Here is a 14894-nt window from a genome sequence, read left to right on the forward strand (position 1 = left end):
TCAAGTGAATTTGAAGTAACTCGAAGGTGATTTTTCATAAACTTCATCTCTTCGATTCTCTCTCAATTCTTCACCATTCTTTGTGATTTTTGGTTGGATGATGTCCTACCAATGTAGGCAACAAGATTGAGTTGCTTTGAGGTTAAATCGAAGCAACTCAGTTCATGATCCTCAAAATTCAAATCCCTGTATCTTTTTATATACTTGGAATTTGAGAAAATTGAGGCCAGATTCGAGCTCCTGAGCATTTTTTCTTTGAATCCATGTCCTTGTTTTTTATTTTCATGGTGGTTGGTGGTGGACCAGTCCGGTGAGGTCCATCAGAGAAGAAGATCGGAGCTAGGGCTCCGGTGGTGCCTTGGCGCCCTTCCAGCCATCTGATTGTGTTGAAATGTTTTAATCATGGCCGTTGGTTTTAATTGCCATTGTTGCAACGCGTTGACTAGGGTGTACCATGGATGACACGTGCGTCAACATCAGATTTGCCACCTTAATTAATGAGGGAGATCTGATGACCCTTGTTTTTTCTCATTTTGTTTAATTTCTGATTTTATATTTTAATTAGCTTATTTTATTTAATTCATACTAAATTCATTTTTAATCCAAAAAATATGGGACTTTCATCAAAAATCTTTAAATATTTTTATCTTTCATTTTTTGAATTAAAATTATTTTTTGAATTAATTTTGATATTTTTCATGAATTAATTGTTTTTGTGCATATTTTTAATTGTTTAAAAATACTTCTGACTTTTCAAAAATGATAAAAAAAATTGTCTAAGGTCCTTTGACCTTGTTTGACCTAGGATAAATCTCTTGACCGTTTATTTGGTGTTTTGAAGAGATTTTTCGTTTTGACCAAATTAAATTGAATTTTAATGCATTTTAAATTTGATTTTTAATTGGTTAATTGTGTAAAAATTATGTTGAGTCATTTTTATGGTCTTGTGATGTTTGACTATTTATTTGGGCCTTGGTCAGAGTTGATATGACTTTTATTGGGTTAAAATCATTGGATTTAGGGAATTGATGAAATGTACATTTCATCTCTCAAAATGAATGAATGATTTTAATTTGATAAAATTCCTCCCATGATCATTTTTTGTTTCTCTCATCTCCCCTCCCCTTTCATCTTATTCCCATTCTCTTCCATCCCTCTCATTGACCAATAAAATCTCAAGAGCCTAAGGCTAATTGGTTCATCTATAACCTTGTGTTAGATGAACCAATACAAGTATGCATGAGATAGGTCCATCCTTTTGATCTTTTCTTTTAGTGTGTGGTATGTTTTAGGAGTTTGGTTCATAATACCAAATCTATAACATGCATTAGCACCTAAATTTTTATTGCCCGACCTCAGATAGTTGTGACTTCTACATAAGTCCAATTACGATTGCTTAACATATAGCAAAATTTGACCCTAAAGGCATAGCATTCTAGTAAGTGAGATTGTAAGTATCCCATCTTTCATGGTATTGTATGGAAACTTGGCCTTTTTTCCTCCCTTTAGAAGATGTCTTGGTTAAAGGATTCATGCTTGTGAATAGATGGTTAAGTGTTCTCCAAAGAATGACTTAATCAATTGAAAAGCAAAACACCACTAACATCTAATTAACTTTGACTAACATTTGACTAACTCTTATTAATATTTGCTTTACTTTCAAGTCATTTATTTTATGCAATTTATTTTCAAGTCATTTACGATTCATTGTCATTTACATATCATTTAACTTGTTTATATTTATGTCATTTTCACTTTGCTCATTTGAGCCATATATTGTGATTGTATATATTTGTTTGTGTATTTTTTTGTGTGCTTGTGGTCTTAGGACCTTAAAATAACTAATAAACAACAAAAACCCTAAAAATATATTTGTGTGGACTGTTGGGTTTGATCTGAACTTTTGGACTTAGGATTAGGCAACATTCCATATGCAAAAGGACTTGGCCAATGCCAACATTTCTGAGACCAAGTTATTGTAATTTGAGCTTTCATCTGATGCAAGTATTAGGATCCACTTGAATTCATCTGCTACATGATCTTGATGCAACTGTTATTTTGAACTCATGCCTAATGCCTTATTCTGAGTTAATCAAGGAGTATTTCATCTGATACATAAGAAGACAAAGAAGACTGCTAGCTATGGGATTTGCTTGCTTGGATCTGGCTATCTTTATTTAATGTCTTGATCTTCATGATGTCTGATATTGCTAATTGCTTGTTGATAATTACTTAATTCAAAGTCCAAAGGGAAAGTGGGTTTCTATATGACATTCTTGTTTGTTGGATTGCATCCCATTGGTCAGATCTTTTCAACTCTTAACTTTTAATTTTATGTTTAGGATTAGTCTCTTCATTTCCTCACATTTCTTAAATTTCAAAATCTCTCCCCCTTTTCAAAAGTCTTCTTTGCTTGTGATTTCAAACTTAGACTTTATTTCAAATTAGAAACTTTGGCCTTATGCCAATGAATTTTCAAACTCTTTTCTTAAATCAAATTTGTAAATAAATCTAATCATATTGACTTAAAATTTCAAAAGACAAAAAGAACTAACACCCATTCAAACTTTTGGGCCCTTTTGCGCCTCTTTTCACTTAAATTTTGATTAAAAGCAATCCACTCATTTTGAAATTGATACCACGAACTACGAGGTTTTGATCCCTCATTTTTATGTTGGTACGTAGGCACAAGTCTCAAGGTCTTGTCAAACACAAAAATATAATCAATGAATTCTTTCCTTATCCCCACAATTCATTCTTCTCAAACATCATTTTATACCAAAACACATACACACATAAAAAAGGGCTCCCTAGGAGTACCTAGGACACTTTGGGTGTTAACGTGTTCCCTCTGTGTAACCAATCCCCTTACCTGTAATCTCTAGCATTTTATTAGTTTTGATTTGAAAACTTCTTATCTTTGGGTTTAGTTCGTACTTTTCCCTTTTCCTTTGGAAACAATAAAAGCGCGGTGGCGACTCTGGTTTTATTGACGTTAAGTTTATCCATAGCTTAATGGTCATGAATTCACCGTTATAGGTTGAACCAAGAGAGAAGCCAAAACCAACTTTGTTATTGTTCTCAGCAAGTTCAACAACTTGACCCCATCCAACAGATTGACCATTCTCCACAACTTATTGGGCATCATTCAAAGAAGTCATAGATGCCCTATTTTTCTTAACAGCATTGTCAATGACAACAGAAAGAGCTTGGAATGGAGTTCCCACAAATTCATCAGCATCAATGTACAAAAATGAAGAGAGATGAATCACCAACATGGCCTACTCGCAACCCACAATCACTAACTTCCTATTCTTCACAAATTTTAACTTCTGATGGAGAGTTGATGTCACTACCCCACCTTCGTGAATCCATGGACGACCCAGGAGAAAACTATAGATGGGATGAATATCCATCACTTGAAAAGTAATCTGAAATAAGTACGAACCTATCTTCATCGGGAAATCAACCTCCCCAATCACAGTTTTCTTCGAGCCATCAAAGACTTTCATAACAACCCCACTGAACCTCATCGGCGCACCTTGATAAGAGACTTTAGACATAGTAGACTTTGGCATAACATTAAAGAAAAGTCAGTGTCAACTAGCACATTGGACAAAGCATCTTCTTGGCAATTCATGGAAATTTGCAGAGGCAAATTATGGTTCCTCTCTTGTGTCGTACCCCAAAATTTTCCTTTCCCTTTTCATCTTTTCATTCAACCTTGTACTTGAGATTCATCCGTACATATTCATGTTCCATTCATATGCATTCATTCATGTTAACATTGTTTAATTGATGGGTTCAAAGCTCTGTAGCTTGCAAAGCTAGGGTCTGTTTATGGATCAAACCCTAGAAGTATGATGTGAACCTTCACATGACCATCTTGAGAATAAAACCCTAATTTCTTGAGATATGGCTTCATTACTTATAATATTGAAGCCCTTATCAAGAAGCTTTGGTCCTAGTGGACTTTGATTTGGATTTTCACCTTGTGATTACATGAAAATTCTATTCCGCGCCTCACAGTTGACTTTGGTCAACTGTTGACTTTTTGATTAACTAGTTGACTAAAGTCAACCACTCATTCCATAGGCACATAAAATTGATCATTTATATTTGATTATGTTATACCTTGGGTCTCTTAACTATTGGTCTTTAATTGATGCATTTTGATTTACTTTCATTCCAAATAATTTTTCATAACATGTTTCAAACATTCCATTAATAATTTTCAAACTTTTAATTCATTTTCTATAGCATGTTTCAAACATTCCATTAATAATTTTCAAACATTTAATCATTTAACTCTTAATTAATAATTTGCATACATTCAATAATTTCCAATTCCAAACAAACCATTCAAAGTTAATTTCAAATTACCATTCAATTTTTATAATCCAACATGCAAGGCATTTAATTTCCATAACAATTTTGACATTTAATTAGCTCTCCATTTAATACTTGATTCCAAATAATTTTCAATACAAAATCCATACAATTTCAACCCCAACTCCTAGTCCTAATCCCAATTCCATCCCTAATCTTTCCATGATCCATGTTGACCCATGATTGATCAATGACACATTGTTGCTTTTGGTTTCCAAGTTTGGTGTCATTTTGAACCACTGTGATGCACGAACCAAGCCATCACATGGACATCAACTTGCAGCAACATGCTAAACCTGCAATTGTAGTACAAAAACCAAGTCAGCATGCACATAGACCAGGCCAAACATGACCTACAACATTGCTGCAGAACCATATCAAGGCTTGTGAATTTGCAGCAACGTTTGGCTCACAATCCATCTGCTAAACCACTTCAAACCTGCTATAAAACCAAGGACATGCATCATTTGACCAGATCTGCAAGTGCACACCAGAACCAATGTAAACCTGTAATTGTAGCAAACAGAACTATAACACATACTTGTTGTAAAACCAGCGCAGAATTATACATCAACATTGAGCACCAATTTAACAACAATTAACAGCAACATGATTTTTTTAATTACCATCACACTAAATATTATGCCTAGCAAAGAAGATATCGACATTGCAATTAACTCCAGTTAACACCAAACCACATCCACCCTAACACTAACAATTAAATTAATATAACAGATCAACTCCACCAAAACAATTCAAAACTCATGACAACGTTTTTCACATAAATCAGTCTCAACCCAAGTTCATCAAGGAGGTTAGTCTAACTGTCATAACAGAACAACATAATTAACAGGGTAATATAATTATTTCACAAATAACTAACAGAATTTCACAGTGTCAGTTAACTTCTAACAATTTGAATAACTAACTATTTTCATTTGTAACTAAAAGTGAATTTGAGATAAATTTCAGGTGAGTTTCATTATACATTTTTAACAAACTTTTGGGTTCTATTTAAACACACCTTCCCTGCAATTTGAAGGGAGATCTTCATTCTGCTTCCTTCATCTTCTTTCTGCCTCACCTTCATCTTCATCCTGCCTCACCTTCATCTTAATCCTGCATCTTTTTTCTTCTGCACACTACATCAGAATTAACCGCATCAACCTTTTCACAATTCTCAGAAGCTCACAACAATTGTAAAGTAATTCACGCAAACACAACAACCGCAACTACATAAGCACTAAAGGCATAACACTCACGCAATGGAAAAATCTCTTCAATCACAATCCACACACAACGATCCATAATTTGCCTGCAGCAATCAACAAATAAGTCTTAGCATTAAAAAATTCAAAGAAAATGGAAGAGGGAAATGATTCGTAGACAACAATAGCGGATGAAGGAGAAGTGAGACCTGAAGTTCAAAGCAACTCTGGTTTTCTCTCGCAATCTCCGACGACAATGATTCAAATCGACCAGAGGATATCTTCTCTTCCCACAGATGTTTGTTCTTTTCTTAATATAAAAACCAAATTCGAATTTGAGGCGTGAAACCAGAACCGAAAATTTCGAGTCGAGATCGCAGGAATTCTAAGCAAGGAGTGTTGTATTGCGTTTGTTGTTGCTGAAGAGGTTGCTTATTCAAATAAGCACTTTTTTAAGCTCTTCTAGTTTCCGCTATGCTCGTACCTATTGTTGTCATCTCTATTTCCACCTGCGACTTTGCTTTCATTATCCCTTTCACACGGAAGAGGAATTATGGAGTTGAAATTGGACTCGACCTTAACCTTGTTTCCCAAAACCGTTCCTCGACCAAGCTCCTCTCCCAAAGGATTCTTCTCAGAAATTTTCTTTGTTCAATGACATGAAGAAGAAATAACCCAAACGCTTGCTTTCAAAGACGAATATCCTCTTTGCATACTCCTCATTGATGGCTATTGCAGGATTAAAGGATGGGGAAAATGGGGATTAGGCCAATCGAAGTGTGTGACCCAACTGCGACGATTGGAAATTCTCACGATATTTGGCTTCAGTTTCGCGGTTTGCTGGCTTGTGAACATTTTGTGCAGGTCTTGTTTTCAGTTGGAGAGGATCATTTGAGAGTCTGAATCATCCTCCTTCCATTGGTTTCTTATGTTTGGGATTAACCTCAAGCCCATGGATCCACTTACTAGTTCTACACCCCATCCATTACTGCATACCCCTGCCTCATTCTAGTTTAGTTCTCTTTTATCTTTTTTTGTTTCAATTTTGTTTTAATTAACTTGTTCATAGTTTTAAATTATGATTGTGTGAATCAAAGTCATTTTGTTAGGTTAATGTCATATTAGATGTGATTAAAATTAATTAGCTTTAATTAACTTTGATTAAATCTTTGATTGTTAATTCTATATTAACTATTTTTTTCCATAACATCCATATCACCCCTAGGGTTTAGAAAGTTTCTAATATGCATGCTCCCTTATCCTAGGGTTCGTATAGATGCAACTGGTATAATCCAACTGATCAATTTATTAGGTTGTTATACATGGTTTAACTGATTTTATGCCACAAATTAGTTTTGACCAAAGGTCACTTTGGTCAACCAAATCCTTTGTAATTGTGTTGTAAAACCCCAAGCCTATTCAAGTGATCAAAAGACCATTGATCACTTGATATAGAAAGTTCATCACGCTCAAGCTATTGTGGATATGCTGAATCTTAGGAGCTCAAGACCTTAAGGTTCAAATGCAGAATCAAGACTTCAAGTCAACATCAATCAAGCATAGCTATCAAGGTGGACTACTTCTCAAGCACTGCAAAGGTATCAACACTTGTCGATCATAATTCAAAGTGTCTGGCACGAATCTTAAGAAATAGAGAAGGAATGAGAGTGGAGAATTTCTATCCTCATTCTGAATATCTTTGGGTACGGGACGCTTGACCTAGTTGCTCATTGTATTCACCTCTATTCATAGACTTTAGCTTAATTTAAATTACGTGATTGTCAAGTCTTCTTCTACAATAAGTAGCATCACATAAGTAAGATCAACACATAGGATCTCCTATCAGTTGCACGCTATGAGCATTAAGAAATAAAGAATGACAAGAGTGGAGAATTCCTATCCTTGTCTAGAATATCATTGGGCACGGGAAGCTTGGCCCAGTTGCTCAAGGTATTCGCCTTTGTTCATAGACTTTAGTGCAATTTGAATCACACAATTGACAAGTCTTCTTCTTCAAGCAAGCATCATTCATTCAACACCTTAACAGTGAAACATCATTACACATCTATCATCCTTCGACATTGAAGTATCATTACTCTCTTCTTGGATTCAGTATCAGACTCTCCTCCTGGATGTTCATACATTTCTTAGGATCATTATCTTACGGTCACATACCCATTTCTCAATCAATTGCTTCATGTCTACTAGTTCAGACTATGGCATACTTTGTTGCTTGCCCTCAAGGTGCAGACCTTGGCAACTTTTTTAGCCTATGGAGTACAAACTCTGGTTTTATTCTTTTCCTATGAGGTACAGACCTTGGCATCTTTATTCTCTGCCTATAAGGTACAGACCTTGGCATTCAGCCCATAGAGTATAGACTCTGGTTTTGTTTCTTGCCCATAAGGTGCAAACCTTGACACTTATTTTAGCCTATGGAGTACATGCTCTAGCTTTATTCCTTGCCTATAAGATACAGATCTTAACATCCTTTCCCCATTGAGTTCAGACTCTAGCCACCCTGATTTTTTCTATACAGTATAAACTTTGACTTCTTATTCTGCCTTACCGTTCAGACTATGGCATTCACTCACCCAAACCATTGAGTTCAGACTCTAGCTACCTCTTCCATTGCCTTACAATTTAGACTTAGGCATCCTACTCTTTTGCCCTCACTGAGTTCAGACTCTGGAATTCAGATCAGTTCATTTGCCTTGTATAGTTAAGACTATGGCATGCTTATACATTCTTCCCATGAAGTTCAGATTCTGGAAACCTTTGACATTGTTATGAAGTTCAAACTTTGGCATTATATTCCTTTTGCCCTCATTGAGTTCAGACTCTGGGGATCTATTCTTTGCCCTTGTATTTAGTTCATACTATGACATTCATCTATCTTGCCTTATGGATTTCAGACTCTGGCTACATCTCATTTGTCCTTGTGGTTGATTATCATCATTGGTTAATTCCACATCCTTGCTTTGTTAAGAAATTTGCCTTGCCTCTGGGCAATCCTATCATATATCCTCTCTTTGTTTCAGCCTTAGTGGGCTGAACTACGGTTGCTCTGATTTTCTCATTGCACGATGAGAATATGTAGGCACAAGGGTTCGAATCCTCCGCGAGCATACTTATTTATTCCTTCTACCTTAGGGAATTCCCTTCATTCATCTCCATGGAGCATTAATCACGACCTACATTCATATTCTACCTTCACTCACTTCACGTGATATACCCTACTCTTTGAGCCGACTACACAATATTTTTGAGCTCCATCTTGTATCCCTTTATAAACCAAGAGCCGATTTGTTTATCTTGTTAGTGCTCTTGTTGCTTAGACGAACATATCCTTACTTACTTTGCAGTTGTATACAGGTAATCCCTTTTGTTTTCGGTTATTCTAATATAGTGACACCATGCCTTAGGCCCCTCACTTGTTGGTTCATACCAGTTTTACTCTTGGGTTCATATTTCACCCCTTGTTGGAGTTCAAACAACATTATCCTTTGGTTTAGACCATACTTTTATCACAATTTTTTTTACCTCCTACCACTAGTTCTTTGAACTCCGGAGCTTTGAATTCCTCATTGCACTATGAGGATACGTAGGCATGAGGGCCCCAATCCTCACCGAGCACTTTATCTATTTCTTTCTTTCCCCTTATTCTTTTGTTAGTAATCTTAAATATCACACTCATTCGAGCAAGAAAAATCAAAACGGTTCCCATGGAGTACCATGGATGTAAGGGGTGTTAATACTTTCCCCTTGCATAACTGACTTCCTTACCCATCATATCTCTTTCCCCCGGGTTTTATCGATGTTTTCCCTTTCCTTCGGGAATAAATAAAGTTCGATGGCGACTCTATTGTATGTTCGAGTGTGCGATACGTCCGGGTATATTTCCTCTAGCTTCACCTTGCTCGGGCAATTCTTCATCACCAAAGCTCAGATTGTTACACGCACTAATGTGGTCCATAATGCCATCAAATTGGCCAATTATTATATCGTGATCCACATAGGCTTACTCCAAAACCTTCTATAAAGCCTCTATGTAAGCTTCTGAATTCATTAGCAAAGATAAGACATATATTTTGGACGGGGTGTGCAATAACTGATCCACCACATTGAATTCACTTCTTTTAATTAACTTCAACATTTCATCCTGATCAGTCTTCTGGTTCACTCTGCTGGACTGGCCAGACTGCACAACAGGAGTTTTCACCTGAGTTTGCTTTCCCACTGAAGCATCTTCAATTCTATTAGGAGCCACATAAGCAAATACTCAACCACTTCGGGTCACACCACTTACATTAGCAATGTTCACAATAGAAGAAAGGGAAGGAATATGGACTTCTTTTCTATCTTCCAGCATGGTAGCATTGTACTTGTAAGGAACAACTTTATTAGATTCATAGGGCGTATGACCCACCAAATGAATAACCAAAGGAGAAACAACAGACCTTTGACTATTGTAGGCAATCACAACTAGTTTTGGGATATTGAAATGGGGAACTATGACTTTACCTCATGCTCATCCTCATTTGTTTCTCTCGTGATCTGAGTAAGATTTGATCCAGCAGCTCTTGCAAACCTCTTTTCACCACAGCACACCCTCAAGGGTTTCTCAAATAGATACATCAATAATCACGATCTTGCTCAGAATATCTCAGCTCGCACAAAGTTGCATACATCTCAACCAAGGATCTTCTAATCAGATTGACATCAAAAACACAGTATTTTCCAGGACCTCCCTCAACCATATTCATAGTTGCACCACCATGTTTAGGCAACAGATTGGCTTGCATATTAGGACCAGAGTCTTCAAAAGAAAAAATAATGTTTTACATTAGTCTTCTCACCTCAGCTTTCAAAGTGAAACAGTTTTCAATATCATGACCAGGCGCACCTTGATGGAATGCACAATGATGATCCGATTTATACCACTATGAAAGCTCCTTTGGAGTAGCTGGTGGATTCCTAGTCTATACCAAGTTCTTTTGTATCAAATCAGGAAATAATTATGCATAGGACATCTGAATTGGATCAAATGGTGTTGGTCTTTGAACACGGTTATGCTGATTCTATTGATGGGTACGTTGTTGAAAATGTGGTTGATAACTTGGTGTTACTTGAACAATTGGAGTAGGATTAATAACCGGGGTAATTGGTCCCACATGCTGATGACGTTGATTTCTCCTCGGAGATCTCCTACACTTTTCTTATGAAATAGTTTTAGCATCATATTCCTTCTTCTTGGGCAAACCATTCCCATACCTTCTAGAACTGTCAGATGAACCACTCTCTTTCAGTCGTCCCTCATAGACACCTTCTTCTAATCTCATTCTCATGTTTACCATCTCGGTAAAATCACTAGGAGCGCTTGCAACCATCCGGTCATAGTAAAAAGGACTCAACGTCTTCAAAAACAACTTTGTCATCTCTTTCTCTTCCAACAGAGGACTAACTTACACAACAGTCTCGCGCCATCTTTATGCATACTCTTTGAAAGTTTCCTTATCCCTTTGGGACATAGCATGGAGTTGATCTCGTTCTGGCACCATTTCAATATTATACTTATACTAACAAATAAAACCTTCTCCTAGATCGTTGAAAGTACGGATCTAGGTGCTATCAAGTCCCATGTACCACTTCATAGCAAGACCTGTCAAACTATCTTGAAAGTAATGAATCAACAATTGATGGTTATCAGTTTTAGTTGACATATTGCAAGCATACATCACCAAATGACACAAAGTACAAGAGTTGCCCTTATATTTCTCGAAATCTGGCACTTTGAACTTGTGCAGAATCTTCACATTAGAAACTAGGCACGAATCATGAGCATTATCCCCAAACAACTATTTTCCCCTCAAAGCCTGAATCTCTTTCTGTATAGCTTGAAATTGATCTTAAAATTCATCCATCCTTTCATAGGCACCAACAGTTTCACTCAGATCAACATGGAAAATAAGTTCTTCCACATAAGGAGTAGCGTGGACCACGGGAGGTGGTATAGACATAACAGGTTGAGCAAAGGGAACTTCAATAGCAGGTTGATATCCTTTGCGCACAAAGTGAGAAGGCATACCCCAAGGGAAACAAGGATCCATTTGGTGTTGTGGAGCACTGACCGGAGCGATATAAATAGGTACATAAGTGATTTCAGAAATCATAGTCCTCTGAAGCGGAGTATAAGGAGGAGGAGGAGGTTGATTTTGAGCAACCACCAGAGCTTCCATCATAGCAGTGAGCCTTTAAAAACTATCCCTCGAAGTAGTCACTTCCTCGCGGAGTTCATGATTCTCTTGCTCTAAACGATTCATCTTCTTCAGTCGATTAGCACGAGTGTTGTACTGGTGAGACAGCTTGTCTGAATGGAGACCAAGAAAAGGAAGCAATGGGACACCTGGAAAACTCACACAAAGCAAGACCGATATGAAATATGATGGATGATATGTAAATGCAATTGAAAAGTTCCCAAGAAACTTCAAGATATAAAGAAAATTGCAAACATCATAAAGGAAATAACACATCTTGAAATACTGAAAATCTTATTTTATTAATAATGGAAAGGATTGCAATATGAAATACAATTTCAATAATCCTAAAGCATAAGCAGAAAGAAACCAGGTCTATGGAATCATATCCTATGATGACCCAACTCCAAGTCGATACTTCTTACGAAGTCTTTTGATCTCTCTCTCATAATTGCTCTTCATGGCATCCTTCTCCATCACGAGCTGATCTACGATGCCTTTCCAAACGCCAGAACTAGAAAGATGGGTAGATGATGAAATGTTATGGGAAAATAAATCCTCTTGGTTCCTTGACCTCTTCATAGCACGTTTCCCAAGCAACTTTATCAAGTCACCCCTTTCCTTCAATTATTTTTGCAATTCTATCTTCTCAAGGTTTGAAGCATGAAACTTGTCTTCCCAAACATCCTTCTCTTGCTTCATCCTATCCAAAGATTCGTGCAATTCCTTTATGCCTTCAATATGAATAGTGGGTGATTTGACCATTACTAAAGACATAGGCCTCTCATAAGCGTAAGGCATCTTGAATTCTTTTGCTCTCTTATTCACCTAACTAGTGTAAGGCTCCAAAGCTACACAATTCTTCAATCCAATCTCACTTTTTTCTTTCCTATGAATATTGTGCCAATCATGCATCATCCTAGTCTTTAATCCTTGAGTATCTTTCCCTTCTTGGAAAAATAAGCCTTCTAACAAATTATTATTAGGTTTGTCCCTCATGACAAATCCAACTTGACGCCTTGCTAAAGCCGAATTGTAGTTGATTCCACATTGTGTACCAAGAAGAGGCACATTAGTGAACTCACCACAACTACCAATAATCTTGACATCATCGTAAATAGAAGAATACCGAGTGATGTTATCATTGGTGAGATACATAAATCTTTGAGACCACCTTAAACAACCCTTGTTTTCTTTGAAGATAGGAAACTGCGACAAGTGCAAAATAAACCACTTGTACAAAAAAAGTGAACAACCAACAATAATTCCATTTCCTTTAGAAGTCCTATGATGAATAGAGAAATAGGTGTCACCAAGCATGGAGTAGGATTCCCAACCAAAAAGACCCTAATAGCAATAACATCGACAAAATTTTCAATGTCTGGAAACAAGACCAAACCATAGATGAGTAAGGCAAGAATAGTTTCAAAGGCCAATATGCTACCAACATTAGCAAAAGAAAAATCTTTCTCCATCAGAAACTTTGAAGTCAACCCTATAATACCTCCTTTGACAGTGAGGTTAGCATCTACGTCAAATTTCTTCAGGTGAATAGCTTCAGTAATAACTTGAGACTCCAGAATCCCTTCCAAACCACAAAAAGGAACCCTATCAGAAACTGGTATACCCAAAAGATAAGCATACTCCTCCATGGTGGGCAACAATTGATAATCAGGGAAAGTGAAACACCGGTAGACGGGATCGTAGAACTGAACCAGAGTACAAAGAAGACCATCTTCAACATCAGTAGATAGAACCGACAAAAGTCTTCCAAAAACGGTCTTTGAAATCCTTAGGATCATCCACAAAAGATGCTAGCTTTCTAACCTCCTTAAGATCAGGACATCTGAAGCTGTATTTCCGAGTATTCCTTCTTCCAATATCCATGGTCAAAATATCTACGATGTTTGCAAAGAGAATCTATAAGTTCCTTGAAAACTGAGAAAAAATGCTCATGAATGCAATAGATGCATGATGCAACAACCATAAACAAGATCACACAAGGCACACAAGCAAGGTCCAAAAGTTCGGAGTCACGAGCATGGAGCCAAGGGTAAGAACCAAACCACAAGGTATGTACTAAGGGTATAATCACTTGTAAAAAAAGGTTCTAAAAGTTGCCAAAGTCATAATCCCATATTTTGGATATTATCAACTTGAACAACTACTCGTCAACCAATACTATTCTTAAGAGAAACTCGTCAGAATGTAGTATCGTGTAACAACTAATTCAAGTCTACACCTGAATAGCCACCACACTACGTCCTAAAAGGCCAAGATGGATTAAGGATTCTAAAGTCCTTAGCTTCTCGGGCTCCCAGGTCGGAAAAAGTAATGTCAATTACGACTACTCGTAAGACATCAGTAATCCTAAAGGGGCCTCCATTGAGTAGGGGATCTTAATTCAGCTCATTAAGGATTAAATCCATGTAAGCCAAACAAGACTATACCACCCTCAAATTATAAGAGCACTCAAGTCTGGGTATAAGACTTATCTCACCCATAAAGATCACTAAGCATCAGATAGAAAACAATAACAAAGAACAATAAACATAATATATACAGATAAACAAAGATAGGCTAAACCCACTGATGTATGATGCTTTGTATGAATTATCTTATCCTTATAATCTCACGGAGAATTAACAAAATCGTTATAGCCAGTCCCCCGCAAAATAACCCACTAACCACTACTCAGAGCTTTCTAGCCCTAGTTCGTCAGCATAAGCAGGGTTAGACATTATATAGAAAATTAATTCCCTATGCCACTACTTGGGATCTCCTATCCCTATTCAACCACCGTAAGTAGAAAATTTCCCTAGATCCAACACATAGGCTAAGGGTCAGTAATCCATATGTGTCCAATATTATATTAATAGAGTATCTCAAATAAAACACATTAAGAATAAGCAACAACTTAATAAAATTATAATTCAATACAAAGTCAAACCAATATATAATGTCAAAAAGATTGAATAAGGTTCGTCATCACACAACCTAACCTGGAGGAGCTTTAGCTACTCATAATGAAAATTACAAT

General features: G+C 36.7%; 1 protein-coding gene and 1 long non-coding RNA gene across 4 annotated transcripts; both read right to left on the minus strand.

Annotated features, from left to right (window-relative positions):
- Positions 1-4349: 4349 nt before the first annotated feature.
- LOC127086140 (uncharacterized) lies at positions 4350-6514 on the minus strand. 3 transcript variants are annotated; one of them, XR_007789410.1, is made up of 4 exons: positions 5807-6512; positions 5414-5704; positions 4829-4896; positions 4350-4685 (listed from the first exon to the last, which is right to left on the minus strand). It is a non-coding gene; the product is annotated as an uncharacterized LOC127086140 (long non-coding RNA). The 3 variants fall into 3 exon arrangements; XR_007789409.1 differs by having other exon boundaries at positions 4392-4896; positions 5414-5531; positions 5652-5704; positions 5807-6514; XR_007789408.1 differs by having other exon boundaries at positions 4394-4896; positions 5807-6511.
- A 6168-nt stretch (positions 6515-12682) lies between these two features.
- Positions 12683-13506, minus strand: LOC127081879 (uncharacterized). Its single transcript, XM_051022108.1, has 2 exons — positions 13168-13506; positions 12683-13063 (listed from the first exon to the last, which is right to left on the minus strand). Exons 1-2 carry the CDS (start codon positions 13504-13506, stop codon positions 12683-12685), a joined length of 720 nt encoding a protein of 239 aa, XP_050878065.1.
- Between the last annotated feature and the right edge of the window lie 1388 nt (positions 13507-14894).

This window comes from Lathyrus oleraceus, chromosome 5 (assembly GCF_024323335.1).
Source record: "Lathyrus oleraceus cultivar Zhongwan6 chromosome 5, CAAS_Psat_ZW6_1.0, whole genome shotgun sequence".
Classification (NCBI taxonomy): Eukaryota; Viridiplantae; Streptophyta; class Magnoliopsida; order Fabales; family Fabaceae; genus Lathyrus; species Lathyrus oleraceus.

Excerpts from the sequence above, each read along its gene's own strand:
- LOC127081879 (XM_051022108.1), bottom strand. The coding sequence starts at position 13,506 with ATGGAGGAGTATGCTTATCTTTTGGGTATACCAGTTTCTGATAGGGTT. Across the intron at positions 13,064-13,167 it reads GGAATCCTACTCCATGCTTG|TTTCCTATCTTCAAAGAAAA; the intron begins GTGACACCTATT and ends CACTTGTCGCAG.